Source organism: Globicephala melas, chromosome 11 (assembly GCF_963455315.2).
Source record: "Globicephala melas chromosome 11, mGloMel1.2, whole genome shotgun sequence".
NCBI lineage: Eukaryota > Metazoa > Chordata > Mammalia > Artiodactyla > Delphinidae > Globicephala > Globicephala melas.
This window is the reverse complement of record NC_083324.2, coordinates 99473551-99501056: the sequence shown is the minus strand read 5'-3', so window position 1 is coordinate 99501056 and position 27506 is coordinate 99473551. Positions and strand designations below refer to the sequence as shown.

General features: G+C 52.0%; 1 protein-coding gene across 1 annotated transcript in view; it reads left to right on the top strand.

The window, feature by feature from the left end:
- Nucleotides 1–27506, top strand: part of CDYL (chromodomain Y like) — a 153803-nt gene that overhangs the window by 82119 nt on the left and 44178 nt on the right. The window contains exon 2 of the mRNA XM_030881511.2: nucleotides 1285–1951. Within this exon, the coding sequence (XP_030737371.2) occupies nucleotides 1285–1951 (667 nt within the window). The remainder of the gene's footprint in view (nucleotides 1–1284; nucleotides 1952–27506) is intronic.

Here is a 27506-nt window from a genome sequence, read left to right as displayed (position 1 = left end):
GCTGTGATGCGGGGTCTGCCTGGCGTGAGACCCGCCTTCTGCTGAAACCTGGCTTTCCTTCCCCTAATCCTTGTCGCCCAGAGGCAGTCATGTGCATTTAACTTTAGGCTTTTCTGTAGTTCAGGGCTTTCGTTCTCTACACCCCAGGTAGGTATACTGGCGAGTTTGGGGGGTATTTCGACAGTAGGGCAGATGCTGGGGTGTAGGGTGTTCCCCACTCCCCTCCAGTGTCTGCAGCTGTACTCGGCTTCTGCTACTTCGGCATGTTAGGGAACTAGGTACACCGTTGTGTCAGCTGGCCTAACCTGTAGCTTTGCCAGAAGTTTGCTGAAGACCCTGATAACGGCCTAGGAGACCCTGTCTCCTTAGTTAAAGAGCTGCCTGCCGTGGGGCCCAGGCCTCTGCGTGCGAGGGACGAGGTACCTGCTGCCACTGGGGAAGCAGGCTGGTGGTTTCTCTGTTGACTGGGGAGGCAGCCACAGATTGTATTCCCCAATAACTTGGGGGACATTATGTGAAACAGGTTCGTTCCCACGAGTCATAGACGCTCTCCCACCTACACTTAGGATGTCAATTAAGGCAGTGGAATTTGTCACGGTAATAACAGTACGTTTCATGCCAAGGTTGTGTAAATTCATAAATTTGATACGGGATGTGTTGATCATCAAATTCAAAGACTGACAGCATCTTCCTTTAAAGATGTTGGTTCGCACTAGTTAAAACCAAGTTTTAAACGTAAATAACCTGACCATTCTACACCATCTTATTACCAATAAAGCGTTAAGTCCTCTGCTGACCTTTTTCATTTTAACCGAGTGCTTCTAAGTGACGCTGTCGGTACCGACCCTGTTTCCTTGGTGCCTGGACCACAGCCGTGCTGTTTCTTGGGCGCCTGCTGTTGGTGACAGGATGACCAGGCAGAAGGCTGGAGATGCCCAGCACTGTGGTCCAGTTGTGACCGTGAAAACCAGCTCAGGTGGTCGGCGTTCAGTATAAAAAATAGAAGGAGAGCCCCTCTTGAATCACAAAAAAACAAGCTACCTAACACGTCCATATATTCTGAGCATGAAATTTTAGCATTTTGTTTGACTTAATTTCAAGGAAATCGCTAAAACCCCGAATGCTCTGTTACTGTTCTGTTTTCAGACCGTTTGGCTCGGGAAGAGACGATCGCGTGCATCTCCTGTTGCGGTTTTTATTATTTTCGATGATCCATTATTACTACGCTTGCACCTTATTTTTCAGATAGTGCGTTTATACTTTTCTCTTTTCCCCTATAATCAGGTTGAAAGAATCGTTGACAAAAGGAAGAACAAAAAAGGGAAGACGGAATATTTGGTCCGGTGGAAGGGCTACGACAGCGAGGACGACACCTGGGAACCGGAGCAGCACCTGGTAAACTGCGAGGAGTACATCCACGACTTCAACAGGCGCCACACCGAGAAGCAGCGGGAGGGCCCCTTCACCAGGGCCAACCGGGCCTCCCCGAACAACGCTAGGAAGCAGATTTCCAGGTCCACCAACAGCAGCTTTTCCAAGGCCTCTCCTAAATCGCTAGTGGTCGGCAAAGAGCACGAGCCCAAGGCCAGCCCGCTGTTTGCCGCCAGCCAGAAGTTCAGGAAGAACCCAGCCCCGTCGCTCTCGAACCGGAAGAACATGGACCTGGCCAAGTCAGGTATAAAGATCCTCGTGCCCAAGAGTCCCATCAAGAGCAGGACCGCGGTGGACGGCTTTCAGAGCGAGAGCCCCGAGAAGCTGGACCCCGTCGAGCAGGGGCAGGAGGACACGGTGGCGCCGGAGGTGGCGGCCGAAAAGCCGGTCGGAGCCCTGCTGGGCCCCGGAGCCGAGCGGGCGCGGATGGGGAGCCGGCCCCGGATACACCCGCTGGTGCCGCAGGTGTCCAGCCCCGTGACCGCGACCATGGCCACGGGGCTGGCCGTGAACGGGAAAGGTGAGTGATGGTCTTGGAGGGGCGTGGGGTCCCTGCCCCGGAGGGCAGTCTGGTGTGGGCCCGGGGGCTCCTGCGGGCTCCGCTTCTGACAGATGTCTGTCTGCGGGAACCCTGGAGAGGTTTCGCCAGCCCCCGCTTTCTTTCCTTGAAGCCTTTGACAGTGACGTCTGAAGTCAGCACTGGCTGTCTCTGTTTCATTGGCCGTCCGCAGACTGGACCCCCACGTTGACTTGATTTAGACAGTGTCCCACTCTGAGTAGGTGATGGCTGGGTTTTTTGTTCGGTCGGTTGGTTGGTGGGTTTTTTGCAGCTAGTTTCTACTTTATGCATCTCTTAGGCACCGGGTCTCATGTTAGGAATCCATCTGAATTCTCTTAGTGTGACCGGTATTGATGAGAAGTCATGGTTCTTGTTGTGCTAACCCATCTAAGTAACCGGAAGTGCCTTTCAAGGAGGATATTGATGACCTAAGAGCCTTCGCGACCTCGACTGGTCTAAGACAGTCCGCTGTTCGGGTCCCTTTTTCAGAGCAGGAGGCCGTTCAGCGTGGGTGCTCTTTTCTGTTCCGCTTTTACCCTGTTCCTGAGCCGGACGCTGCAGCTTGGGTGGTCATCCTGTGGCCTCCCCGACCCCAGGACAGCACACCTGGGGATCAGCACGGACAGCTACCTTCCCTGCCCTTTTCGTGTGCCTGGCGAGCCGCCACTTCTTCTAGAATATTCTGTTACATCTTCTCTAACATATGCCTCACCTCACGGTACCTGCCTGCTGTCTCACCGGCCCCCGCTCCACCGCCTCTTGGCAGCTCCTGTCCATTCACTGTGATTCGTGGACGGGGGCGCTATCCCTGGTCGCCAGCTGCTGCACCTCGTGGGCAGGCAGCCCCCGGTCTCTCCGCGGCCCTCCCCTGCCCGTCCAGCTCTTTCTCCACGTCGGGGCGCCTGCTCTTCTCTGCCCTGCTCCTTCTCCACCTCGTGGACACTGCTCTTCCTCTGGTCCAAGAGCCACCCGCTCCCATGTCCCTTTGTCCCTCGTGCGCCCTCGCCCTCCGTGTTGCAGGAGTGGGACGGTCTCTGTACCTGTGCGCATCTCCCTCAGCCCACGCTTAGAATAATACAAAACGAGGAGAAGTGCTGTTGGTTTGTCTGGGGCGCCCTTTTCCTCCAGAGACGTGTTCCCCTGAGACAGCGCTCTGCCATCTTGCTGTGGTGCGTCCCGCAGGCTTGGGGGGATGACTGAAGTCAGGGTCCCCTTCGCACAGTAAAGGGGCCTCTCGCCAGTGTTTCCCAGACGCGCGCTTCGCCCCGACGCCGCTGCCCTGCCCTGCCTTTGGCCTTCGCCTGGAGCGCGTCCGCAGAGCTGACCTCTCGTGTGGCTGACTTGCCCACAGACACAGCCCTCTGACCTCGGCGCAAGGAAGGAGCGTAGAGGCTCGGAGGCAGACGAGGCCCGACAGCCCGCTGATAGGAGGCTCCACTCTGCAGACGGGGGTCAGGTCCGGAGAGGCTGGGTGCTCGGGCCGGGCGGGAATCAGCACGTCTCTTAGTTCCCACCCTGTGTTCTCCTCGCCACTGCCGGCCACCTTCACCAGGGAAAGAAACGTCTCCTGCTTCACCGCTCACTCGGGCCAGGTGCCGCCTGGGCTCTGGTGCTGCAGACGAGGCCTGGGCCCGAGCTGCCATACTACAGCCCGCGGGCCCAGCCCTGTGTGGCCCAGGAGCTAAGAATGGTTGTCGCATTTTCTGATGTTTGAAAAAATCAAGAGGAATAATATTTCACGATCCGTGACAATAGAAGAAATTCAGATTTCTGTTCCACAGAGGGTTACTGGAACCCAGGCACGTTCGTTCGTTCACCTACGGTCTGGCTGCTTTCCAGCTGCAGGGACAGAGTTGAATCACTGTGACGAGACTGTGTAGCCTGCCGGCTGAAGGTGGGCCGCTTGGCTTTTAACAGAAGAAGTTTGCTCACCTGCTCTGGGAAGCCTTGGTCCTGGGAGTCGGGCACAGGGGCCTCAGGTCCTGGGGCTCCCCGTTGATTGTGCACAGAGCTTGTGTGTACGTACGTTTTCTGGCCAGAGGGGACCCCTAATTTTCAAAACTGTTGACTCTTAAGTTCCCACATTCTGCTCTCAGCACAGTCCTGCAGGGTTGGCTGCCCGCAGCAGAAGCCCTCAATTTCGTATATAAGGAGGGTTGTGGCTTCTATTCAAATAAAAAGTGGGTGACTTCCTTTTTTTTTAATCACTCGTAGCCATTTCAGAATTTTTTCAGTGTCTATAAAGGGTGTCTGTGGTTAAAACCACAGGGGGCGTGTAAGCGTAAAATCTTAAATTATTTTATCTTGTTCTGCGGAGGTAGTTGATTGGGGTGAGAGTAAGATACGTTTCCAAGGCCCCCTGTGACCGCCCTTCTCTTCTGCCCACCCCGGTCCCATACAGGTCGAGAATCTCCTCGCCACTTAGATGGCGGCAAGTCTGGCAGCCCCTCGGGAATGTCTTTAAGGCCGTGGTGAACCAGGCTTGCAGTGGTGTCCCAGACGCTTGTCAGGGTCACTGGGTGCCTTTGCTTCCTGTCACCCTCCTGCATGGAAGATGCTTTCGTTCTTGCTGCCACTGGACTGTGGGCTGCGGGAGGGATGTTGTCTTGCAGGGCTGAGCCTCCCCGCGGCCAGAGCAGGGCCTGCGTGTGGCGGGAGTGATATGGGTAGGACAGTGCTCGCTGGAGAAGAGGCTGTGTGACACATCCTTTTCGCCCTGTCGCTGGGTCACACTAAACGAGAGGGGGTGCTGTTGAAAAGACAAGGTCTGTGGTCCAGAGCATGGAACCTTCCGGAAAACCACATCCTCGCCTTCAGCGTGTCTCTTTCCTGACGAGCAGGACCGAGGCCCTCTTGGGTGGTTGGTCCACGTTCGTACATTCTTAACACAGATGTTTGTTTCTACCTTCCACGGTAATTTTAGAGCCGCACCAGAACCCTGATTTGTTTTTCTAAAACTAATTGGAGCAGATACTTGCGGAGTCATCGGGAAATGAACCGTCTCCTATTCAAAACATTAATCGAGTAGGGGGTATATTTTTGCCACCAAGCACGGCAGATACTTAAATGCCTGTTACCCAAAAGAGTAAATGTTTCTGGAGAATTTTAACACACACACACAGTGACTTTTACAGACTAACCATATGTGTGTTTGGTTTTTGACTGTTTTAAGTATGAAACAGAGGTTTAAAAGATGATATACTGCTTCACTCAGAAATAGAAACAATTTTAAATGTAGGCAATGCAGCTGTGTTTCCACTCTTTTTTTATTAATAAGTTACTGTTTTCATGCTCTTTTAATTGCCTGATGAACTAATCCTACAAAAGAAGCAATTGCTTTTAAAAACTGTATCATTGTTACTTCGTTCTTTCGTGAATTCAAATATATAGTTGATCACCATTCCACAAGTATGACATTTGAGAAAATACGAGTAGCAAACGTTTTTTGAAATGAGGTCTAAACCTTATCAGTGTTACCATGTAGGGTTGGCTGCTGGATTTTAAGTCAAAGCTAACAGATTTAGGAGGAAAATGATGGAGGAAATACCTTAACACACCACATGTCTTCCACCCCGTGAGCATTTCAGTTGAAGGAAGCTCCCGGGAGAAATTTTCAGGAAAAGTGGGCTGCTTCTTTGGAGAAGCTGCAGCATAAGTTCCTCCCAGTAAGAATAAGAAGCAGATGATGCCAGGGATCCCGGTCCAGGGCTCCTCTGCAGGAGGAGCCCTGGGGCCACTTGCTGTGTAGGCGCTGACATCGGAACTTACCTCCAGGGAAGGTTAGGAGGCCAGGAGACCAGTGCCCAGAGGCAGTCGCCGGTCAGCGGGGCCCCAGCAGGAAGTGTCCACTGGACAAGAGGACATTTGAAGCCGCACTGTAGCAGACCGTCAGTTAAATGTGTGTACGAGGGCTCACCACGAAGGATTTCCATTTGAAACCAGCAAGCGTTTGTCATTTGTCGTAGTCTCCCGGGGGGAGATGACCTGCCAGCGGCTCGTGGGCACTCAGCTTTGCCCGCCCTGAGCACACGGTAGATGGCCCCGCAGACCGGTGCAGTCGCCCCGTTTCCTTTCTGAGCTGAGCTCGGCGGCCCCCAAATCTGGATGTGCTTCAGATTCCAGTGGAGTTTTAGGCACAAGGCCCCACGGAGAAGAAGTTTTTGCCCTGCGGCAGCAGCCTGTGGAGTGAAGTCGGTCACCCCCAGGAGTCTCTGAAAACATACAGACCGTCATCATTTTACTTGAAAACTTACAAATGGGCGGCTCTTTGCCAGTCCCCGATGGGGAGCCCAGGCCTTTAAAGGGGTGCTTTCACTCGCCACTTGTTTGAAGAGCGAGCCTCTTTCTTTACACGTGGACCCACTGGTTTTGTGTGGCGCACACCCTTAAACCCTCTTCTCCTGTTTCCAGTTTGGACTTCATTAAAGTGGACACGATCTTAGGTACTTAGCAGTCTGCCTGGGTGCACAGCCCTAGCATTTTTCTTTCTTTCCACTTTCTCACTGACACCTGATCTGACCATCCTTTCACCCGTGCGCTGTGTATACTTTCCAGAGCATCACTGTTCTCTTTGAAGCATCAGCTCACCGTTTGTAATCACATCTCCTATCCTGTGTAAAATGAACTAAGTGTGATCATGACACATTCAACGGGCCTAAGACATTTTAGGGAGTCACCCAGCCAGCTCTGGACCAGCCCGAGTCCCAGCAGGAGGAACCCGACCTGACTGCCGAGCTCCGACCTCTGCTTCTGGGAGACTCGCCTCCTCGCTCCTCTGCGAGGTTTTAGGGACGCTCAGGAGTGCTTGGGACTCGGGGCAGCCTTGACCCAGTGAGCCCACTTCAGAGCCCTTGTGACTGTTTGGTTTTCTCTCTTCGTTTCCACTGTCTTGGTGTCTCTGCCTATTCCAGTGGTTCTCGGAGTGCGGTGCCCAGAGCAGCGTCAGCACCCGGGCACCTGCTAGGAACGCACACCCCTGGGCCCCATCCCGCCTCTCGAGCCGGACTCTCTCTCAGCACACCCTCCAGGTGGTTCTCAGGCCATCCTGTGCTGTGTTCCCTTGTAAGTTTGTGGTTTTGTAGAGCAAGATGGGAACGAACTATCTGCTACTAAATCCTTGTGTTTGTAGTATATTTTACGTTCTTACAGTTAGACAGATTTAGTTCCTATTCGCTCTTGAGATCTTGATTTGAAATTGTCTTTAGGCATTTGTAAATTATTTTTAAATAAATACTTTAATAATTCAACATTTTTAATGACAGGAAAACATAAAATAATTCAAACATCTCAAAGAACAAAAAGACTTCCCTGGTGGCGCAGTGGTTGAGAGTCCTCCTGCCGATGCGGCGGACACGGGTTCGTGCCCCGGTCCGGGAAGATCCCACATGCCGCGGAGCGGCTGGGCCCGTGAGCCATGGCCGCTGGGCCTGCGCGTCCGGAGCGTGTGCTCCGCAACGGGAGAGGCCACAGCAGTGAGAGGCCCGTGTACCGAAAAGAAAAAAAAAAAGAACAAAAAGAAAAGTAAAAGCCCGCCCGCCCCAGAGAGAGCTGCTGCTGACAGTTCTTTCCTTCCAGAAATTGTACAAACAGTACATCTTTTCAGTACATCCGTGGGCTCATACTTGTCGTGTGGCTCTGCCAGCTAGGTTTCTTTTTTACTTTCATGATGCGTCTTGGATGTACGTTTCAGATGCACATGAACAGCCCTCCTCCATTCTTTCAGAGATGTCGTGGTTACTTATCGCACGGCCTCAGTGACTTCATGTCAGTGCTTCTCAGCAGGGGGCACTGTGGCGCCTGGGCCTGGGTGCTCCCCTGGTTTAGTGTCCCTGGTCCTGCCCTTAAGGCGCTAGAGTGGCCTCAGGCATAGTGTGTCGTGTTCCCGCAGGGGCCTGTGTCTGGCCTCATCCTTTAGGTGAGAACCACAATAGGCACTGTGAGTTTTTCCCCGTAAATGAATACATTTAATTGATGCTACAGCAGCAGACATGGTAACGTACCTCCTGCCTTAAACACAGGTAATCCAGAAATACTGTGATTTTTGGCACAAGTAATTTTCAGGTACATCGAGCGAAACAGGAAAGTTGACCATCGCCACCTTCCCTCAGAATACCATTTCCTTCCCCAGAGGGAACATCAATAGTTTGACGTGTGTCATTTCAGACGTTTTTCTGGGTGTCTGTACTCTTCGGTATGGAATCATACTCCATAAATGTTCTTGGATTTGTCTTTTTCATTTAACATCCTGTCTTGGAGAACTTTGTATTTTAAGACTCACATCTCTACCTCACTTCTTTTGAAGTCATAAACTTGATTTTTTTTTTGATACTATTTCAAACTTATGGAGAGGTTGGGGGACAGTACAAGAAAAACCCGTCTACCGTTGTATCCATGTTCACCGACGGTCTGCGTTTTGCCTCATTTGCTCTCTCCCCCCTCCGCCCCATGCATGTGTGTATTTATACCCGCACGTACGTGCGTGCATAGACACTGCTGTTATCCTGCATCATTTGAGGCGGCACGCTTGCTGCTGTGAACAAGAGTAAATGCAAGGGCTACGACTGACCTAAGATTCAGATGTTAGCAAATTGCTCTCTAAACAAGCTTGAAGGCTGGGTGCCCATCGATCTGTTCTTAATCAACCTTTAAGTATCTGCCCAGGGGCTTCCCTGGTGGTGCAGTGGTTGAGAGTCCACTGGGTTCGTGCCCCGGTCCGGGAAGATCCCACATGCCGCGGAGCCAAGGCCGCTGAGCCTGCGCGTCCGGAGCCTGTGTTCTGCAACGGGAGAGGCCACAACAGTGAGAGGCCCGCGTACCGCAAAAAAAAAAAAAAAAAAAAAATCTGCCCAACGAGAAGGTAGAAAATGGTATCATTGTTTTAATTTTAAAACATGAAAACTCTGTTTTTACAGGTTATAATTGCTGGTTTGCATTTATTTTTCTTAGTCCCCTTTATATAGCCCTTGCCTATTTTGCAGTGGGCGGGGAGGGGGGGTGTTGGCCGTGTGTGGAGGGAGGGGTGGGCGGTTCAGCTCTTCCAAAGTGTGAAGACTTCATGAACGTGCATGTCACCCTTCCCCGGGGGCCACACTCGTCTCGTGTCTGAGCCACCGTGTGTGCCCGTCCTCCTGGCTCCCACGCCAGGGGGTGGAGTGAACGGGCCTGTCTGGTCTCTGCCTTAAGGGATATTTACAGCAGTTTAAAGAGAACAGCCCAAATTAATTTGCATTAATTTTATGGTTCTTGCCCAGGTTTGAATATGCCGAAGTGTGTTATTTTATTAACTTTGAGTTTTATAATTTTAAAAGAATTTGGATTCCTTAGGTCGTCATATGCAAAGAAAGAACCTTTCTGACTACAGTTCCTGCTCCTTTTGAACTTTGTAACTGAGTGGTACACGGGCAGAAGAACAACCACATATTCAGGTGAAATTCCTTTTTTTTTTTTTAACGTTTGCTCCTGTTGCTGCCGACTAGTGGGGCTGAACACCTGTTCCAAACCCCACGCATCTTCTGTATCTTGTATTCTTATTGCTGTCACCTGCAGCGGGAGGCTGGGCTTCTGGGATATGCCACCAGTGACATCCTTGATAGACAGCTGTCCACAGCTGTGTGTGGACACCCACCCAGTCTCACCTCCGAGCCTGCCCTTCTGTTGCCTTTGTTCTGTCGTAAGTTCTCCAACCTGCTGCTGCTGCTTCCAGAGCATCTCGTGTTACAGACGAGGCTGGTTCTGAAAGAGAAGGTGATTTGGTAGAGTTGGTGGGACAGGAGGGTCCATGGTAGAACCTGCTCCTGACTCCTGTTTGGTTCTTCTGTGTCACACGGGCGACAAGGGACTTTTTATAAGCATGGTTCACAATACTGACCGTACTATAATAGTCGAGACTTTTTTCTGTCTCTAGTGAGTGAAATGACTCAAATTGGTTTAAACGAGCAAACAAAAATGCCTCCATTGGGTCAGAGTTGGATCCAGCCACCCCCAGAACCCCGTCTCCCCGCCACAGGCTGTCTCTGCTTCGTTCAGAGGGTGAGGGCTGGCGTGCCGACCCTCTCAGCAAACCGGGCAGAGAAGAGTCTCCTCCTTCCCAGAAGTTCCAGCGGGTGAGAACAGCTCACCCAGAGTCTGGCTCCCCAGGGAACACCCCAGCCGACGAGCAGTAGAAATGGGAGCTGGGCTGAGCCCCCGAGAGTCTCGACACATTTAAGGTTACTGAGTACATTTAAAATATAACTCTGCTCTCCTCAGTTACAGAAAATCGTGTGTGTTAAATATTGATCATTGAATAATAACAGCTCCAGTGACTGTCCCGTTCCGGCCTCTGGGTGGCCCTCTCGCGCGGACATGGTCCTCCTCGCCCCGTCGGCCGCCACGGTGCTCGCCGTGAAAGTGGACCCGAGCTGCCCTTTCACTTCCTAGCTTTGTGCGTAAGTTGGGTGCTCTTCTGCCTGCTGTGGCCCTCGCGGTCCTGTCTTGGGGGCTGCCACTGTGTTTATCTCCTCCTAATTTGATGTCACCTTTTAAAAGTCGGTCACATTTTTAATTACACATGAGAGAAGGTGATTTTCATAAGTCAGGTTATCAGGCACCGCCTGAAGGAAGACCCTTATTAGGAGTCGAGTTCCCCAGGATGCCCTCGCTGTGGGCGGAGAGGTCTGCAGTGGCCCGGGAACCTGGACTGGGTGGAGGAGAGCCGATTCCCTAGAGGAATCTCTGAGAGGAAAGTCTGGTGGGGAAGATCCAGAACAGGTGGACGAATTCGATAACACCGTAGACGGTGGGATGTGAAAGCATTTCAGTCTCCTCTGGAACCTTCTGTATCGTCCAGTCCGGTTGTTTACTTAGAGTAGGTGCTTGATGAACATTTGTATGAGTGGACGAGTTGCCGGAGGAATTTTTGTCTCTTCTGCTTTCACCCTTAGTGTTTGTCTTCTAAAAAGAGTGTGGGTGAAAAAGCAACAGCAGATCTGTCGGGGGAGATGGGAGAGATTGCCAAGGAAGTAAGAGCCAGGGCAGGTTTGGAGCCCGCGTGCAAATATGGAGTGAGAGGTGATTCTTCGAGCTGGAAAAGCGGAAGAAAACATCTGTAGGTTAATGTGGTGTAGAACATCTTTTTTAAAACACCAGTGAATAATTTCACTTTGTATGACAGCGTGCAGGAGGCAACTTGATAGGTAATGACTCGGGCCTCTCCCGAGATGCACCCACTTCCAGAACCCCGGGTCGCCAGAATGAGCTTCAGACCAGTGGAGCCTGTCCCGGGCCTCGGGCCCAGGTCCTTTCGAGGTGGAAATGACCTCGGCGTTCAGTTCTGTGCGTTTCCGCCGTGGAGCTGGCTTCTCCCTTCTCATCTGCCCCCAGCTTAGCAGCGTTCATTGCTGTGTCCTCGTCAGATTCCCCGATGTCCTCAACCTCCTGGGAGGGGATGTCCCGCCCGCCTTCCTGCCCCCGGGCCTCCTGCCCTCGGCTCTGGGGTGGAGGTGCTGACCCCCAGGCTCTGGGGCCCGTGGTGCCAGGCAGCTTCCTCCGGGTCTGTGTCTTCTCGCCTGTCACTGACTGATGCTCCGACCTCCCGGTGGTGCTCCAGCATCCCTCAGAGACGGGCTTCACACCTTTATTCCCACCCTAGGACTCGGCCTGACATCTCACTTCTGACCCCGGGAGAGCACCGGCCCGGCGTTCTGCGGCCAGTCCCCCGCTTCATCCCACCCACCCGTCACTGGTCCTCACGACGCAGTGGCTGGCACTTGTCCCAGCGTTGGACTGATGGAGAACGTCAGGATTCACAACCCCTTTTCCTCGGGGTTTGATCTCTTAAAAACGATCTTGTTGCCACCCTGATCCTCGCTTCCCTCTTGGGCCACCTTCTTGGTCCTCTCCTTTCCTCCTCTGCCCTCGGTCTGGCTCTCGGCACCCAGACCTCTGGCCACCCCAGCCACGGAGTCGGGGCTCCAGCCTTTTAGTGTTTTATGTGGAGCGGAGGACATGTTTCGTATGGCTTATCACGTCTTTTAGTTTTGTTTTCATTTTCAGGTGTGGTAACAAACACTGAGTTTACCATCTGAGACATCGTTAAGCGTGTAGTTCAGAAACGTTAAGTGCGTTCACCTTGTCACACAGCGGAGCTCTAGAACTTCTTCCTCTTACAGAGTGACGCTCTGTCCCCACTAAACACGGATGCCCCTCCCCCCAGCCTTTGGCAACACCATCCTACTGTCTGTTTCTATGATACTGACTGCTTTAGGGACCTCATATAGTGCAGTCACACAGCATTTGTCCTTTTGCGTCTGCCTATTTCACTGAGCGTAATGTCCTCAAGTTCATCCGTGTTATAGCCTGTCAGAATTTCCTCCTTTTTTAAGACTGCGTACTATTCCATGGTACGTATGTGTTTTTTCCTTCATTCATCTGTCGATGGACGCTTGGGTGCTTCCACCTCTTGGCTGTTGTGAATGGTGCTACGGTGAACATGGATGTACAGACATCTCTTCAAGACACTGCTTTGAATTCTTTTGGCTAAATACCCAGAGGTGGGATTGCCGCCTCACGTGGTGATTCTGGTTTTGATTTTTTGAGGACCACAGCATTTGACATCCCACCAGCAGTGCACAAGGGTTTCCATTTCTCCACGTCCTTGCCAACGCTTGTTGCATCTTTGTTTTTAAAACACTTGTTCTGGAGCGCTGCTGTTCCCCGTTCGCCTTTTACCTCTCGTTCTCTTTTCGGTTGCTTCGTGCTCTTCTTCTGCCCCCCTTGAGTGGCACGGTCCCCGGGGCTGTTCGCCGTGGCACCTGTTCGCAGAGGGATGTTTGGTGTGCCGGGCCGTCAAGGTGACCCTCGCGGAGCAGCTGCTGGTGCTGGGAGCATTGCTTCGGGTTCCGATGCCTGGGCACTCCCTGCTGCCTGCACACTCAGGGGCCAAGGTAGCAGGCCGAGCTCCGGTCCCCTGAGATGGAGGTGACACCCTCCTCTTCATAGGTGTACCCGGTAGACAGGGGCCTTCTGGGGAGTAAGAACCAAGACTCCCGTCCTACTTTTTCTACCACCTGCCTGGCCTCATGGTGGGAGCTGAATGTGTGGAGTGGATAAAAGCATTTTCTTTCCTGGTTCATCTTAACATGGCTTCTCATTACTAGCGTTTTACTGAATATTAATAGAGTATTGTTTTGTCTGGGCAAAAATCTAATTAAAGAATTCATTCAACTTCAGCAAACAAACGCAGTGAGGACAGAGCACTCCCTCTAGCTGTAAAGTGCTTGCCATCATCTGGGTGCTCCGGGGAGAAGAAGGCTTCTGCGTGCTTTCTCCCGGGGCCTGGTTCCGGGGGCTCCTGGCTCGCCTGCCCCTCCCCCTCTCCGTGGCTGCTGTGGGCCCTGAAGCTGGAGCTGGCTGTGCTGGGTTCGTCTCACTAGGCTTCAGACATGGTTTCTGGTTGAAGGTGTTCCGTGCTGACGGTCAGCTGTCTCCACACGGGGGCGGGGGGCAGGGGGTCCTGGAAGCTCCGTGCGTCCTCATCACACGCGTGGCGAGCGTCTCCCGTGTGCAGACTCCGTGCTGGATGCTGGGAGTTCACAGAGCTCAATAAAACACAGCCCCTGACTTCCAGGGGCGCGTAGCCCGGAGGGACAGTTGTTGGTGAAAGAGCCCTCGTTTCTGACTACGGGGCTCCGTTGAATGGCGCGGTGGTTGACAGAGAAAGTAGCTCCGTCCCTGGTCCAGGACGGATGGAGCCAGAGCACGGCCACCTCCAGGCCGCAGTGTTCAAAGTTGAGCCCTGGGGTCTAGGCGGTGTTCCTCAAGGCAAGAGCAGTAAACCAGACTATCGATAAGGAGATGGTAATAAACTTACCCTTGTGCAGACCTGCTCTTCCTGAAATGATGACACCTAATGAGATAAACCGTCTCTGTTTAAAAAGCAGTTACCGGGCTTCCGTGGTGGCGCAGTGGATGAGAGTCCGCCTGCCGATGCAGGGGACATGGGTTCGTGCCCCGGTCCGGGAAGATCCCACATGCCGCGGAGCGGCTGGGCCCGTGAGCCATGGCCGCTGATCCTGCGTATCTGGAGCCTGTGCTCTGCAGCGGGAGAGGCCGCAACAGTGAGAGGCCCGCGTACCGCAAAAAAAAGCAGTTACCCTCCTATAGCAAATACCCATCTCCCCTAGTGATAAGGAGCTAATGTAACTGCCTCTCAGTCTAGAACCATAAACGGGACCTGCCGAGACGTCGGAAAGATTTTTTTGTTCCAGGTTGTGTTCTGAACTGTGTACGTGCTCCTCAAGGCAAGGGGCTTTGTTACCTCTTCCTCTGTTCACCGGGCACAACTCCCCCAGCCTCCAGCCCCCGCCTTTGGGAAGATGCATGTCATAATCAGGTTTCTTTATGATAACGTCTCGTCTGCCTCCCCTGCTTCATTCGTGAAGAGTTGTTTGTGCTTAAAAATATTTTCTAGTGGGGACATAGTAAGTTCTCAAAATACCTTAAAACAACCCCCTTTCTGGCCGGTTATCTCAGTCACAGTTATCTCTCATTTCTGTCTGCAGTTCAAGTTCTTTTTTACGTGTGGGTGACACGAGGAGGGCCAGGGGAGGGCAGTTCTTTCTTACGTCAGGAGAAAAGAGGTAGATGCCTTAGGGCCACGTCAGCCACTGCGAAACGCAGCTCTCCCAGCTCCGTGCTGAGGTCACCATCACAAAGTCCACACGCGAGAAGCGAGACGTTGGGTCCCCAGCGGACCTCACAGTCCCTGTGTTGTCCGCTGCACCAGGAGGTCAGGGCCCACCCCGTCCTCAGCTGCACTTTTAAGGCTTTACCACTGTCCCAGCCCAGCCCACCGCCAGCCTCACCTGAATTCCAGAAGTCAAACGGGGTCAAGCAGATAGTGCGCCCCTGTGAGGACAGTTGTGGAAATGCTGGTGCATCCCGGTCTCGCTGACTCTGGGCTCACATGATTAGGAGATTGACTACCCTGAGTCTGCGTGGTGGGCTCGTCCTCTGCAACCCCAAGACCAGACGAGGAATGTGAAGCCCACTGAGGCATCCTTGCTGCTGGACGGCACCGTCCTGATTGGTCTCTGGCAGCTCCCTGCCCGTGTGTCAGCGTCGGTCCCAGGTCTTAGTCCTTGGGATCTGATGCCAGTGTGGGTGCTGGCCTCCCCCGTTGCCCGAGACGAGCCTGGATTGTCTCCTAAACTAGTCGCCGATTTTGAAAAACAGGATTTGTCACCAAGGAGGACAGAATCTCAGCACGTGCTTCATCCAGGGCACGTGCAGTTGGGAGCCACCTGTGGGAGGGTGAACCGCTGTATTATCTGGAGGTAATAAAGGGAGTCATAAGGTTTGTTTTCGAGAATTAAATCAATGAAGGCTTTGGCTCCGTCTGGGTTGGGGGCAAAGACCCTGGAGCCTGAACCACGTCTCGTGTCTGGAAGCCCCTCACTTCCCCAGGGCTGGCAGCTCAAGTGCTGGGCCCCTTACGATGGAGACCTTTCCTCTCCAGCCCACAGGACCATTTCTAGGTCATTCTCGTGGCAATTCCTGCAACTCTACAGGGGTTGGAGCCTTAAAAAAAAGTCGCTGGTTCTAATTAAATCTTAAAGTCAAAGTAACAAGATGTGGTATGTGAGGAGGCCTGCCCACAGTTTTAATTAAGTTTCATGTTGGTAACGGGGGGTGAAGGTTTCGCCTTTCATCCAGTGGGTCCACCCGTCCCACGGACGTATGATGTGATTTTCATGAAATGTAACACGTTACCACCTGAAGCTCTCGCGCTGCACTGCGATCTTGCTGGTACAGTTAAATCAGCATCCTGATTGTAGCGTTTCTTCTCCGGACAACACTTTCAGCAAAGCTGGACAGCTGTTTCCTGTACTTGGCATTAGCTCTGAAGGTTACACGACATCTTGGTTTTGAGGGAATCCTATGATAATGTGAACATGATCGGGGGATTACGGAAGCGCATGCTGTTTAATTATCGTGTCGCCAGTACTCTGCTCACATGGCTTCTGGTCTCACCGGCCACAGCGCGAGTGTAAAGGTTGTAGGAAGAGGACAGCCCACAGCCCACACCAGCCTTGGGACGGGTGACGTCTTACGCGGGGTGTGACTGCAGCTGCAGCGTTTCCGTTGCCTGGCGCTCACACTACCTTGTGGACTTCAGAGGGAGAGTGGAAGCATTCCGTCCTGCTGTCAGAAGGTTGACTTCCGTGCTTCGCTTTTGCAGCCCAGCCTCACCTGATGGGCCCCAGTCGCCCCAGCTTGCCGGCAGCCGCGAGCGGGAGTGGCGTGAACAGTCTGCATCTGAGTTTTGCTTTGTTGGCTTCCTGTGGGGAAGGAGGAGTTACCCCAGTAAATTCCCCGCTTGCAGAGTAATCCAGTTTTCACGGGGGGCCCCTGCTGTGCGTTTCACGAGCAGGGGGACACTGGGTGTCCTGGGGTCTGCCCCTGGGTGGTCCTGGGCCGGCTGGGGAGATGCTGGCAGGGTCTTCAGAGCCACAGCCATGACCGCGTATCCGGTCCACGTTAGAACCCGGGGCTCTAGTGGGTCAGGTGGGTGCCGCCCGAGAGCTGGGATGTTGCCCAGATGTCCTGCTGCAAAAAGAGGAGCCGCTGGAAAATGCAGAACAAGCCACGGCAGTTGTGGTGTCTGTTTCCCCGATTCGGGGGAGAACGGAGAGAAAAGCTGACTGTGGGAGTTTGGCCCTAGTACAGTTTCGAAGTACGTAGTCTTAATGTTCAAAGCTGGACTCTGAAATTGCTGTTATTTTTTATACAGTGTTTATGTAACTGAGCAGGTGTTTGCTTTGTATTTTGAGTCTGTTGTGCTGAGGTCAGTTTTCCTTCTTGACCCTTGAGTAGCTCTTGTCCTCATCTGTGAAATGATGTGTCAGGTTAAACCTTCTCTCTTGATCTCTTGCTTTTCAGCCTGTGGTTCTGGTCTGTGTAAGGTGAGCACGCAGTTCTGAGTCTGGCTCGCCCTTGAGTTCCGTGTTCCAGGCCTCCCTCCTGGGGGTCCACAGTGAAGAGATGCACACGCCTGCCCGCAGTCAGGGGCTCTGGGCCGCCCTCTTCAGTGTGCACCGGCGGCCCCCTCTAAAGGGCAGGCGCGTGCCCAGCCACGCGCGGTGAATACCTGGGTCTCTCGCAAAGGTGGGTGTGGTCCCGCCTCCGGCATTGCCCTGGAAGCGGGTTAAGCATCGCAGCCAGAGGGGCTCCTTGGCAACAGCCTGATCCAGCCGGATGGGAAAGGGGCCTGTGAGCCCCACGGCAGGCAGGCCATCGGCCCTGCAGGTGGTCACCGGGGTGAAAGCACAGGATTCACAGCTCGGCTTTCACCTCACAGACTCGAATAGTGCGGCCTTGGACCCTAGTTTGAGAAGCACTCATCTAGTGCCTGGCCAAAGCTAGACCTCTGCCTTAGAAGCGTGCTCTAGGAGATGCTGGCTTGCTCAGCCTGCAGCTCTGCAGCCCAAGCTGGCTGCTCGGTGACTGCGGGCCGGCCCCGGGGCTCCCAACAGCTGTCCTCCTGTGGCCCAGCCTCACACGGCTTTGGGGCTTCTCTCCCCAAGGTAGTCTGCTAACGGCAGGCCGGAGTGACGGGTCAGCTGGCCTTCAGCCCTGGCTCTCCAAGGATCTGGGCTGTGTTTTCTTTTTTTTGTTTGTTTTTGTTTTTTCCGGTACGCGGGCCTCTCACTTTTGTGGCCTCTCCCGTTGCGGGGCACAGGCTCCAGACGCGCAGGCTCAGCGGCCATGGCCCACGGGCCCAGCCGCTCCGCGGCACGTGGGATCCTCCCAGACCGGGGCACGAACCCGCGTCCCCTGCATCGGCAGGCGGACTCTCAACCACTGCACCACCAGGGAAGCCCCTCTTTTTTTTTTTTTAATAAATTTATTTATTTATTTATTTTTGGCTGCGTTGGGTCTTTGTTGCTGCACGGGCTTTCTCTACTTGAGGCGAGCAGGGGCTACTCTTCGTTGCGGTGTGGTGGCTTCTCGTTGCAGAGCGCGGGCTCTAGGTGCGCGAGCTTCAGTAGTTGTGGCACACGAGGTTCTGTAGTTGTGGCGTGAGGGCTCTAGGCGCGTGGGCTTCAGTAGTTGTGGCTCGCGGGCTCTAGAGCACGGGCTCAGTAGTTGTGGCGCACAGGCTTAGTTGTTCTGTGGCATGTGGGATCTTCCCGGACCAGGGCTCGAACCCGTGTCCCCTGCATTGGCAGGTGGATTCTTAACCACTGCGCCACCAGGGAAGTCCCTGGGCTGTGTTTTCTTAAGCACAAAACCTTGTGCTACTTATAAGTATTGTAATGACAGTGCCTGGCCTGTGGGGTTACCACTGTCTTTCCTCATTTTCTCCCCTCAATCCTTGAAAAAATGAAACTTTAACTCCCATCACGGTCTCCAGGTAGCCCACACGTAGTCCTTTGACATTTTGACTCACTATAAATCCTCCAACCAGCAGCTTTTTACATCCACGTAGAAGTGTGCTGCGCATCATTAAGACCGTGACACGTACTAACTGGAGGTCACCTTCAGGGCACGTGGTCCCATCCTGTGTCTGTCTAGATGCTCTATTCTTTGCTGGGTTCTGCTTCCCTGGTTAATGTACAAAAGGTTCTGTGCTTAGGCTAGATGTGGGTTTGAGTGTCCCCGCCCGTGCACAGAGGTACAGGGTTCGAGCATGCAGGAGCATCGCCCTCCCAGACGCAGGCTGCGCTCCTCGTGATTCCCAGCCGGGAGCTGGTGCCCTCTGCCATCTGAAAACGTTTGTGTTGTGGTTCCGTGAGACAGAGAAACCTTTTCAAGGAAGCTGCCGAGAAAGAGGGGACGCGAGTGCACGAGTGGGAGAGAAGGTCATTTGTCACGTCGTCGCCTCTGTCCTTGGACTGGAATTTTTTTTTTTAATATAATAGTGTTTATTTATTTTTACTTGTTGACAGTTTGCTTTATTTATTTATTTTTGGCTGTGTTGGGTCTTCGTTTCCGTGCCAGGGCTTTCTCTAGTTGTGGCAAGCCGGGGCCACCCTTCATCACGGTACGCGAGCCTCTCACTATCACGGCCTCTCTTGTGGCGGAGCACAGGCTCCAGACGCGCAGGCTCAGTAGTTGTGGCTCACGGGCCCAGTTGCTCCGCGGCATGTGGGATCTTCCCAGACCAGGGCTCGAACCCGTGTCCCCTCCATTGGCAGGCAGATTCTCAACCACTGCGCCACCAGGGAAACCCTGGACTTCTTAAAGTGGTCATTTTCGTCATGGGCATTGCGGACTCCGGGTTCATCATCGCCCCCTCCATCCTGGCAGGGGCTCCAGGCTCCCCACCCCAGTGAGTGTTGCCTCTAAGCGTCGTCTGGGCCCGCCCCTCCCTCACCCTGACCATCCAGCATGCCGCCAGGCCCTTCATTCCACTCCGAAGTGTGCCCGTGTCCCTCTGCTCCCCAGCCTCTGGCCATGCCACCACCTAGACCAAGCACCCCACGTCGTCTTTATTGTCTTTTCTCAGTTCATTTTCACTTGGCTACCGGGTTTTTTTTGTAGATGTTGTAATCCATATAGTACCGTCCTTCTGAAGGTTGAGATGAGATTCAGACTTCTCAACTGTGACCTGCAGGGCCGGCTCTTCATTACTCTGTTTCAGACGCAGGGGGTTCTTCCAGTTGCTAGAATTTGCCAAGTTCTCTCCTTTCGCAGGGTTTTGCACGTGTACTTCTATGTTTTACCTGGTTGATTCCTTATCTGCCTGGTCTCAGCCTACATGGCAGTTCCTCCCCGCTCCTTCCCCCACCATCTGAAATACAGTCTGTTCTCTGACTTTCCAGCACACGCCCTGGCCTAGTTGCACACTCAGTGTGTTTATTAATGTAAGTTGCAGGGGGTCAGGCACCGCATATGTTTATTCACCCCTGTGTCTTCAGCACCTGGACAGTGCCCGGCTGTGGCCACCTGCACTCAGGTTTGTTAAATGGTGCTTCTGACTTTCCATCTTCCTCCCAGATGAAGTACCTTTAGGGCAGACTCCATGGTTCTGTCTCTGTGCTCCTGGTCAGAGGAGCTGCTCAGTGATGAACAGATGCTTGGCATTTAATGACCATTTACCTTTATCCTTTCTTCCTTCAGTTTGATTGATAAGCACACTGCACACTGTGTGCTGAGTGTCAGGAGGTCCAGCCGGTGACACATACACATGTGGCTAGTCTCCGTTCCGCAAGGCCTGGTGTTTGCCAGGATGAGGACAACCCAGTTACAGAAGAAGCTGGAACGCGCAGTGATGTGCAGTGCCTCAAGCGGCTTAGCGCAGGGGCCCAGAGGGTCTAGGGGAGAGCACATCTGGCTTTGTGAAGAGCGAGACAGCGTCTCCGTGGGCCTGGAGGCTTAGCAGGATTGGCTCGGCAGCCGCAGGAGATGGTCTGGGTGGAAAGAGCAGAGCAGAGGTCCAGGAGGCAACAGCGGACCGTTCCTCATGGGTTGTACGCTCTCAGACCTTACGTGACCAAGGACTGGAGGCAGATTACAGTCTGGAACTACAGAGTTGGTGGGTTGGTTGGTTTTTCCCAAGTGAAGACATCAAGACACGTGGAAACTGAAGCTTGATGAAGCCAAGGGTGTGGTGATGCAGAGGGTGCCCACCGTGACGTCAGTGATGCCGCTGGACCACAAGGTTGGCGTCAGGCTCTTAGCACATCCTAGGAACCAATGAGTCAGATCCACGGTGACGGCACACGCGTGTACACGCACACACACGTTGCCCGGTAAAAGGGCAGGTAGCCACAGTGATGAGACATAAAAGGGAATTTTCCCCTGGATTGTCATCAAAATCCTTAATTTTGGCTAAGTCAACAAAATCTCTCCATACCACCTTCTTCACAATAAATGTGAGGGTCATGGGGCTGTTTGTTTGTGCCTGGACACGTAAGATACACGAGAGCTCAAGGCAGCAAAGTTCTGTGTCATAGAGGACGGTGCCCCTAAAAGCCCACCTCAGACATAAATACAGTCTTAGGGAAGAATCCGTTTAGCGTTAGGTGATGTCTAAGCAGCTTCCCAGCTGCAGTGATTTACCGTGCAGGGTTGTTAGCTTTAAACTGGTGGGTGCTACAGGACGTCTCCCGTCAAGTTACCATTTTCAAAAAGTAAAATCATAAATACAGAATGAATACATGTCAGATATTTAACTCAGTCAAGCAATCAAAGGATGGTCAAGTTGGTTCAAAGAAAATTCAAGAGATTGAGTACGTGGAGGCACTGGAGGAGCGCCGGAATAGAGGGAAATTACAGGGCTGGTTAACGTCCCCCGGGCCGCGAGACTGTCGCCTCTTGTCCTGAACAGGCCTCATTTGTACATAGAGCCACAACGCTATTCCTTTTTGTTGCTCTCAGTTTTCTAAAGCTGACATCTGCCCTGATGGAGTGATAAGATACTTAATCATTGCTGGATAGTAGGTCATGAGTGCCAGCACCCTCGGGTACACCCCACAGAGCTCCACTGTGGCTTTGGGGATGGTACGTGGGCATCCTTTAGCCTGTTTCCAAGTTGGAGATTTTTTTTTCCCCTGACCATTAGGAAAAAGTGTTGGCTTTGGTTTGGGTGAATTTTATCCAGCCCATCCTTTCTGGGGTGGATGATAGCAGGGCCACTCCTCGTTTGTTCAGACAGCTCCACGCCGTCATCACCCACATGTGGCCTTGAGGGTCTTCTCTCATCTGCAGCTCCACTTGGGAGGGAGGGCGGGTAACATCCTGCTGACCCAGAAAGGGACCGGGGGTGCCGGCGGAGGAGCTGAAGTTGGATCCGGTGCGGCTTTGACGGGCAGGGCGGGGAGGCTGGATCCTCCCCTTTCCAGTGGGGGTTGGAGCGGAAGCCTGTGGACTGTCTCACATCTTGACCTTGATCGCTGACTGCCCCAAGGACAGTGACTGCGGAGGAGGTGGGCCAGCAGGGCCCGGGCTGTTGACAGTGGTGGCTGGACATGGGGACAGGCGTCATGGGCCATCCGAGAGGAAAGACGTTTCTGCCTGTCCTCGAGAGTGACTTGGGAGAGCCCTGGTCGTGTCTTTGGAGGCCTGTCGCCCCCAGAGCTTCAGACACCTCTGAGTGAATAAGTCTCTTCACTGTGGCTGCAGTCCCTGACACGTTTCCTCATTTGTTAATTAGGGTTGTTTATTTGAGAGCTGTTCTCAAGTGCCGTCTTGTGAAGCTTTCTGTTGAGCAAAGCGCCAGGTAAGACGTCTCACGGATGACATATGCAGAAGTACAGTGTTCATTATGCAAATAATACAAATTGACAGCCGTATTCTGTGTCATCAAAAGACCCTGCAGGGTCATTGTGGTCTTGGGTGGAAGGGTGGTGAAGTGAATTCTCTTCTTTCAGCGGTGGTGTGCCTCCGGTATCTGCCTTCCCAAGGAGAGAGCCTCGCCCCCCAGGGTTTTCTGTACGTAGACCGTAGGTCCCTGAGCTTTAGCGCAGGTGCACGCCGGGCCAGCCCACACCCTCTGGGGAGCCCCCGGCGAGACATGAAGCCCCACCGCGACGGAAGCAGCGCTGGCCCTGCAGCTGGGGGCGGGGGCGGGAGCGGCCCGCGTCAGCGTCTGCGCTGCTGGGAGGATCTGAGGACACTTCAGGTTGGCCTGAACCTGCGCGAAGGGCCGGTGTCCAGCCCGGCCTTTTTCGTGATTTCACGTTTTGAAAAACCAAGCGACAGCTGCACCCAGGTTCCATTTCACTGATGTGACGAAAGGAAGTCACTGTGTTGGGAAGAAGCAGGTCCTAAGTCCCAACCAGAGCAGTTTCCCATGGTGGCAAAGGAGCTTGAGCCGAGCCCGGCAGGGTGGCAGGTTTTGTGTTCGTTGCTGTGGGTGGTTTTTAAGAGGAGTGAGCGTGTCTCTCGGCGGACTGTCACGTTTGTACATAAGTCCGTGGTTTCAAGGATTCTCACGCAGCTCTTCAGTGTCTTTGTGTCACACAGGAAGGTGGACTAGAAATGCTGTGCACGTGGGGAGCGTGCAGAGTGACGGGCGGGGTGGGCTGGGGTCCGTTGTGCCCATGCAGACCTGTATCACCACGTCTCTGCCCTTGGCCTTGTTCTGTGGAAGAGCGCATCTATTAATAATATTGGTGATAGTTACTGACGTTTGTATGGTTTCAATCACTTTTGTTTTGTTGTTTAACTCTTAGTTTCCCTGTGATGCAAATGTTATAAATGCTACTGCCCCTTAGGTGTCTGAGGTCACAGAGCTGGTAAATGACAGAACTAGGCTTGAGGCCAGGTCCTCCGCCACCAGGGCCAAAGCGCTCTGAGTAAGACGGCAGGGGTCCGCCTGCCTCGGTGGGTCGGGGTTCACCAGGAGCCTCCCCGACCCAAACAGGAAGCCCGCGTTTCAGAGCAGACCCTGGTCCTGGGAGCCAAGAAATACAAGAAGCAGGAGCATGTCACACATGGGTGGCCAGACTGCGACAGTCAACACGGCGTTTATACACACGGGGCACCACCGGAGTCCAGCTGGCACTGGCCTTCACGAAACCATGACGGAGTAAAGGAGAAGGGAAGTGGGGCAGGAGCGAGGCTTATCTTTATTTTCCTGTTTCCAGGCTCTCAGCATTATGCCTGATTCCTGTTACCACGGAGGATGACAAGTTAACTGTGCTGCTCTGTTTTATGAATGAAAAGTTGGCTCAACTGCAGGCATTTCCCTTTAGTACAGGACTTGGTGGGGTTTTGGAAACCATAAAGTAGAAACGATATAATCCCTTCCAAAAACGTGGCGTGGCGTGAAATTGGGGGAGAGTAAATGTGTGGGGGAGGGAGCCGTGAGACCTGGGGGGCTTTGGAATCAAGTAACAAATGCTGGGTGGCTGCCTGCCATGCTCCTCGGCCTAAAGTTGGCTAGTTTTAAAGATATTGTTTAGATGTGTGCTTTTAACATAAAAACATCTTACGTAAAAATTTAAATCACCTTTTCAAATCTAACAATGACAGAGACGCATTTGTATCTCAAGGTGGTTGATATTTATTTTTATTCACAGTTGATCCTTGAACAACATGGGGGTTAGGGGCGCCGACCCTCTGCACAGTTGAAAATCCACCTGTAGCTTGTACTCGGCCCTCTGTGTCCACAGTTCCTCCATATTCGCGATTCTTCTGTATCTGCGAATAGTAAATTCTACAGGATTACACTGCAGATAGTGTAATACTGTAGACTTTACTATTGAAAACAGTCTGCATCTGGGCTTCCCTGGTGGCGCAGTGGTTGAGAGTCGACTGCCTGCCGATGCAGGGGACGCGGGTTCGTGCCCCGGTCTGGGAAGATCCCACATGCCGCGGAGCGGCTGGGCCCGTGAGCCATGGCCGCTGAGCCTGCGCGTCCGGAGCCTGTGCTCCGCAACGGGAGAGGCCACAACAGTGAGAGGCCCACGTACCGCAAAAAAAAAAAAAAAAAAGTCTGCATCTAAGTGGACCAGAGCAGTTCAAACCCATGTTGTTCAAGGGTCATCTGTATTTTTTTAAGCCAATTTATTTAAACTTAACAAAACAAAAACAGTTCACCCGTTTCTTCCACCTTCTACCCGTGGTCTCTGGTAACCACCAATCAGTTCTCTGTACCTGTGAGCTGGGTTATGTATGTATGTGTTTATTTTTAGATTCCACATATAAGAGAGATCGTATGGTATTTGTCCTTCTCTTATTTCGTGAGCATAGTGCCCTCAAGGTCCATCCATGTTGTTGAAAACAGCAAGATTTCCCTCCTTTTTATGGCTGAGTAGTATTCCATTTTATATATGTACCACATCTTCTTTATCCATTCATCCGTAGACTCTTAGGTTGTTTCCCTGTCTTGGCTATTGTAAACCATGCTGCTGTGAACACAAGGGTGCATGTATCTTTTTGAGTTAGTGTTTTTATTTTCTTCAGGTAAATACCTAGAAGTGGAATTGCTGGATCATATGGTAGTTGTGTTTTAAAATTTTTGAGGAACCTCCGTGTGGTTTTCCATAGTGGCCATGTCTATCTATCAAAGTTGTTGATTTTAGAACTCTGCCATCAAAGGATCCAGTCATAGTGGGCTTTAGAGCCACCTATATAAGTATGTTGACATGTACCTAATTTCTTAGAAGTCCTTATTAGTAATCAGTGTGGGAGAGCCTCTTCTAAGCATCAAACAGACTCATAGTTTCAGTTTTCAGGAAGTGGTTTTGTATCTTCAAAGATCACATGCCTGTTAATATCAAGAGGTAAGCAATCACTGATTTGATTTGTCTCACTTCCATGTGTACAAAAAGGAAGGCTGGCTCTTCTGCAGTGTGTTTTGGAAGGTATGACGTGTCGTAAGATTGCTGGAATGGACATCTGGGTGCTGAGGGCTCTGAAGATACATACAGTGTGGGTAGAAAGCTGAAATACAAGAAGAAGCTTTCCAGAAGATGTATAGGAGTCTTGAGGAGTATGAAGTTAGTTTTCATCATTTGAGTGCATAGAAGTTATTCCATTCCCAGGAGACATCAGAATCTTGTTGGGGAGAAGCAGCAAAATTGTATTTGATTTCGAAAACTGCCTGTGTAATGCTGCCCGTGAGCCAGGTTTTTTGTTGGTTTGTTTTGTGTTTTTCTTTTTGTCTAAGTTTGTGGAAAATAAGCAGACCCAGTATTGGCACTGATAATGATCAAAGTCAAAATTACATGGTTTTCAAGATACATTTTTTTCTCCTAAGTTTACCATTGCTTTCATTAGTTTTTAATCATGATATTAATTTTGAAGTTTCAAATACAATCAAGAAAGAGACAACTCAGAGGGGAGCCTGGATTGTTTTTTTAAAAAAAAGAATGAGGAATAGCGGTGGGGGGCGTCAGAAGGAATGACTTCCTTGGTGCGGGGCTGTGGAGGAGACTGGGGACTGTTCTTAACGAGAACTTTATACCTGCCCTCAGATAGGCGTGTGTGCAGAGTATAGCCAGCATCATGTCAAGGTACACACCACCGAATTACCTGCCGAGCTGGAGGTGCTTCATCCCTCAACCTTGCCGGCACCTGACTTTGTTGGCTCTGCTTTGATTAAGAAAAGAGATCAGTTACAGGCATCTGTTTCGGAGCAAATGTGGTTTCTTTCAAGCAGCGAAGAGTTTTTAAACACAAGCCATGATTCTGTGTCTTAAGTAGTTTGCTTTGGTGATTCTGTGACATTGCCATACTTCTTGCTTTTAACAGAGAACACAAAGTCTGGTTGCACAACTGACAAAACAGATTTACACTTTGAAAAATAATTCTCGGCTCTGAAATATGCCTGATGCTGAACAATGATCCCCTTCAAGTCTTCCAGGGAATTCTCTCTTCAGTTCCTCACTAGGCGAATACAGGGACAGAGGAGGGCACTCCAGCTTCGGGGTCAGCACATTTTTTTCTGGAAAGAGCCAGATGGTATTGTAGGCTTTGGGGCCAGACAGTCTCTGCTACAATGCCCAGCTGTACCGTTGAGCATGAAAGTTGCCACCAACAGCAGGGATCAGGCATTGTAGCTGGGTTCTGATCCAGATTTTGGCCCTTGGACACTGTTTGCAGGTCCCTGGTCTTGCCCGTGGGCTGGTCGCCAAGTCCTTTCCTCCTGTGTCCTCACCACCCCTTCACCTGGAGGGGTGCAGTCTGGTGTCATAGAACGAGGGCCCTCACCTCTGACCCCTGCCCTCACTTCCCCTACAGTCTCTCATCTGTAGGAACAGGACATGTAGTGATATTCCAATGGCTTATTCTTAGTGATTTGAAAAATTCTCTCTGTATTCTACGTACAAGCCCTGCGTGCTCTGTACACAGCCCCTGAGACAGTCCCTCTGTCAGGGGTGTTGGAAAGGCCTTTTCCCAATCTGTGATTGATTTTTTTTTTCTCTGATGGTGTTTTGATGATCAGAAGCTGTTAATGTACTCCAATTTATCCATCTTTTCTTGCTTTTGCTTTTTGTGCTGTTTAACAAATCTTTTCTTGATCTCCAACCCCATGCCCGTATGTTATCTTCTAGAAGCTTTCATGTTGACATCTCTAATTTGCCTCGGAGGATGTGTAACTGTCAAGTTCTATACCACTTCCACGCCTGCTGCATAACCGCCTTTGGTGTAAGCCCAGGGACTGTCTCTATACAGGTCAGTCTCCAGGTTTCTGTTCTGTTATCCTGCCAGTCACACATTGTCTTAATTGCAGTGACTTGAAGTCCTGGTATCTGGTAGAGAAAGTCCTCCCCCTTGTTCTTGTTCAGGAGTTGCCTCGTTTACCCTTGGCCCTTTGCACGTCCATGTCCACATAGAGTATAGAGTCAGCTTTCAGTTTTCACTCCCCAGGAGAACAGAACCCCACTGGGATCTGGATTGAGATTGCATTCACTCTGACCATTTAGGGAAATTGGCATCTTTACAGTTAGTACATGTGTTTTACGATTTTCTGAGTAGAGACCTTGCATGTCTTTCATTAGTTGATCCCTTTGGGGGTTTAAATTATAATTGGTATCATTTAAATTTTTGTTTTCACGTTCTGTTTGTTGTTCTCTTTGTCCTA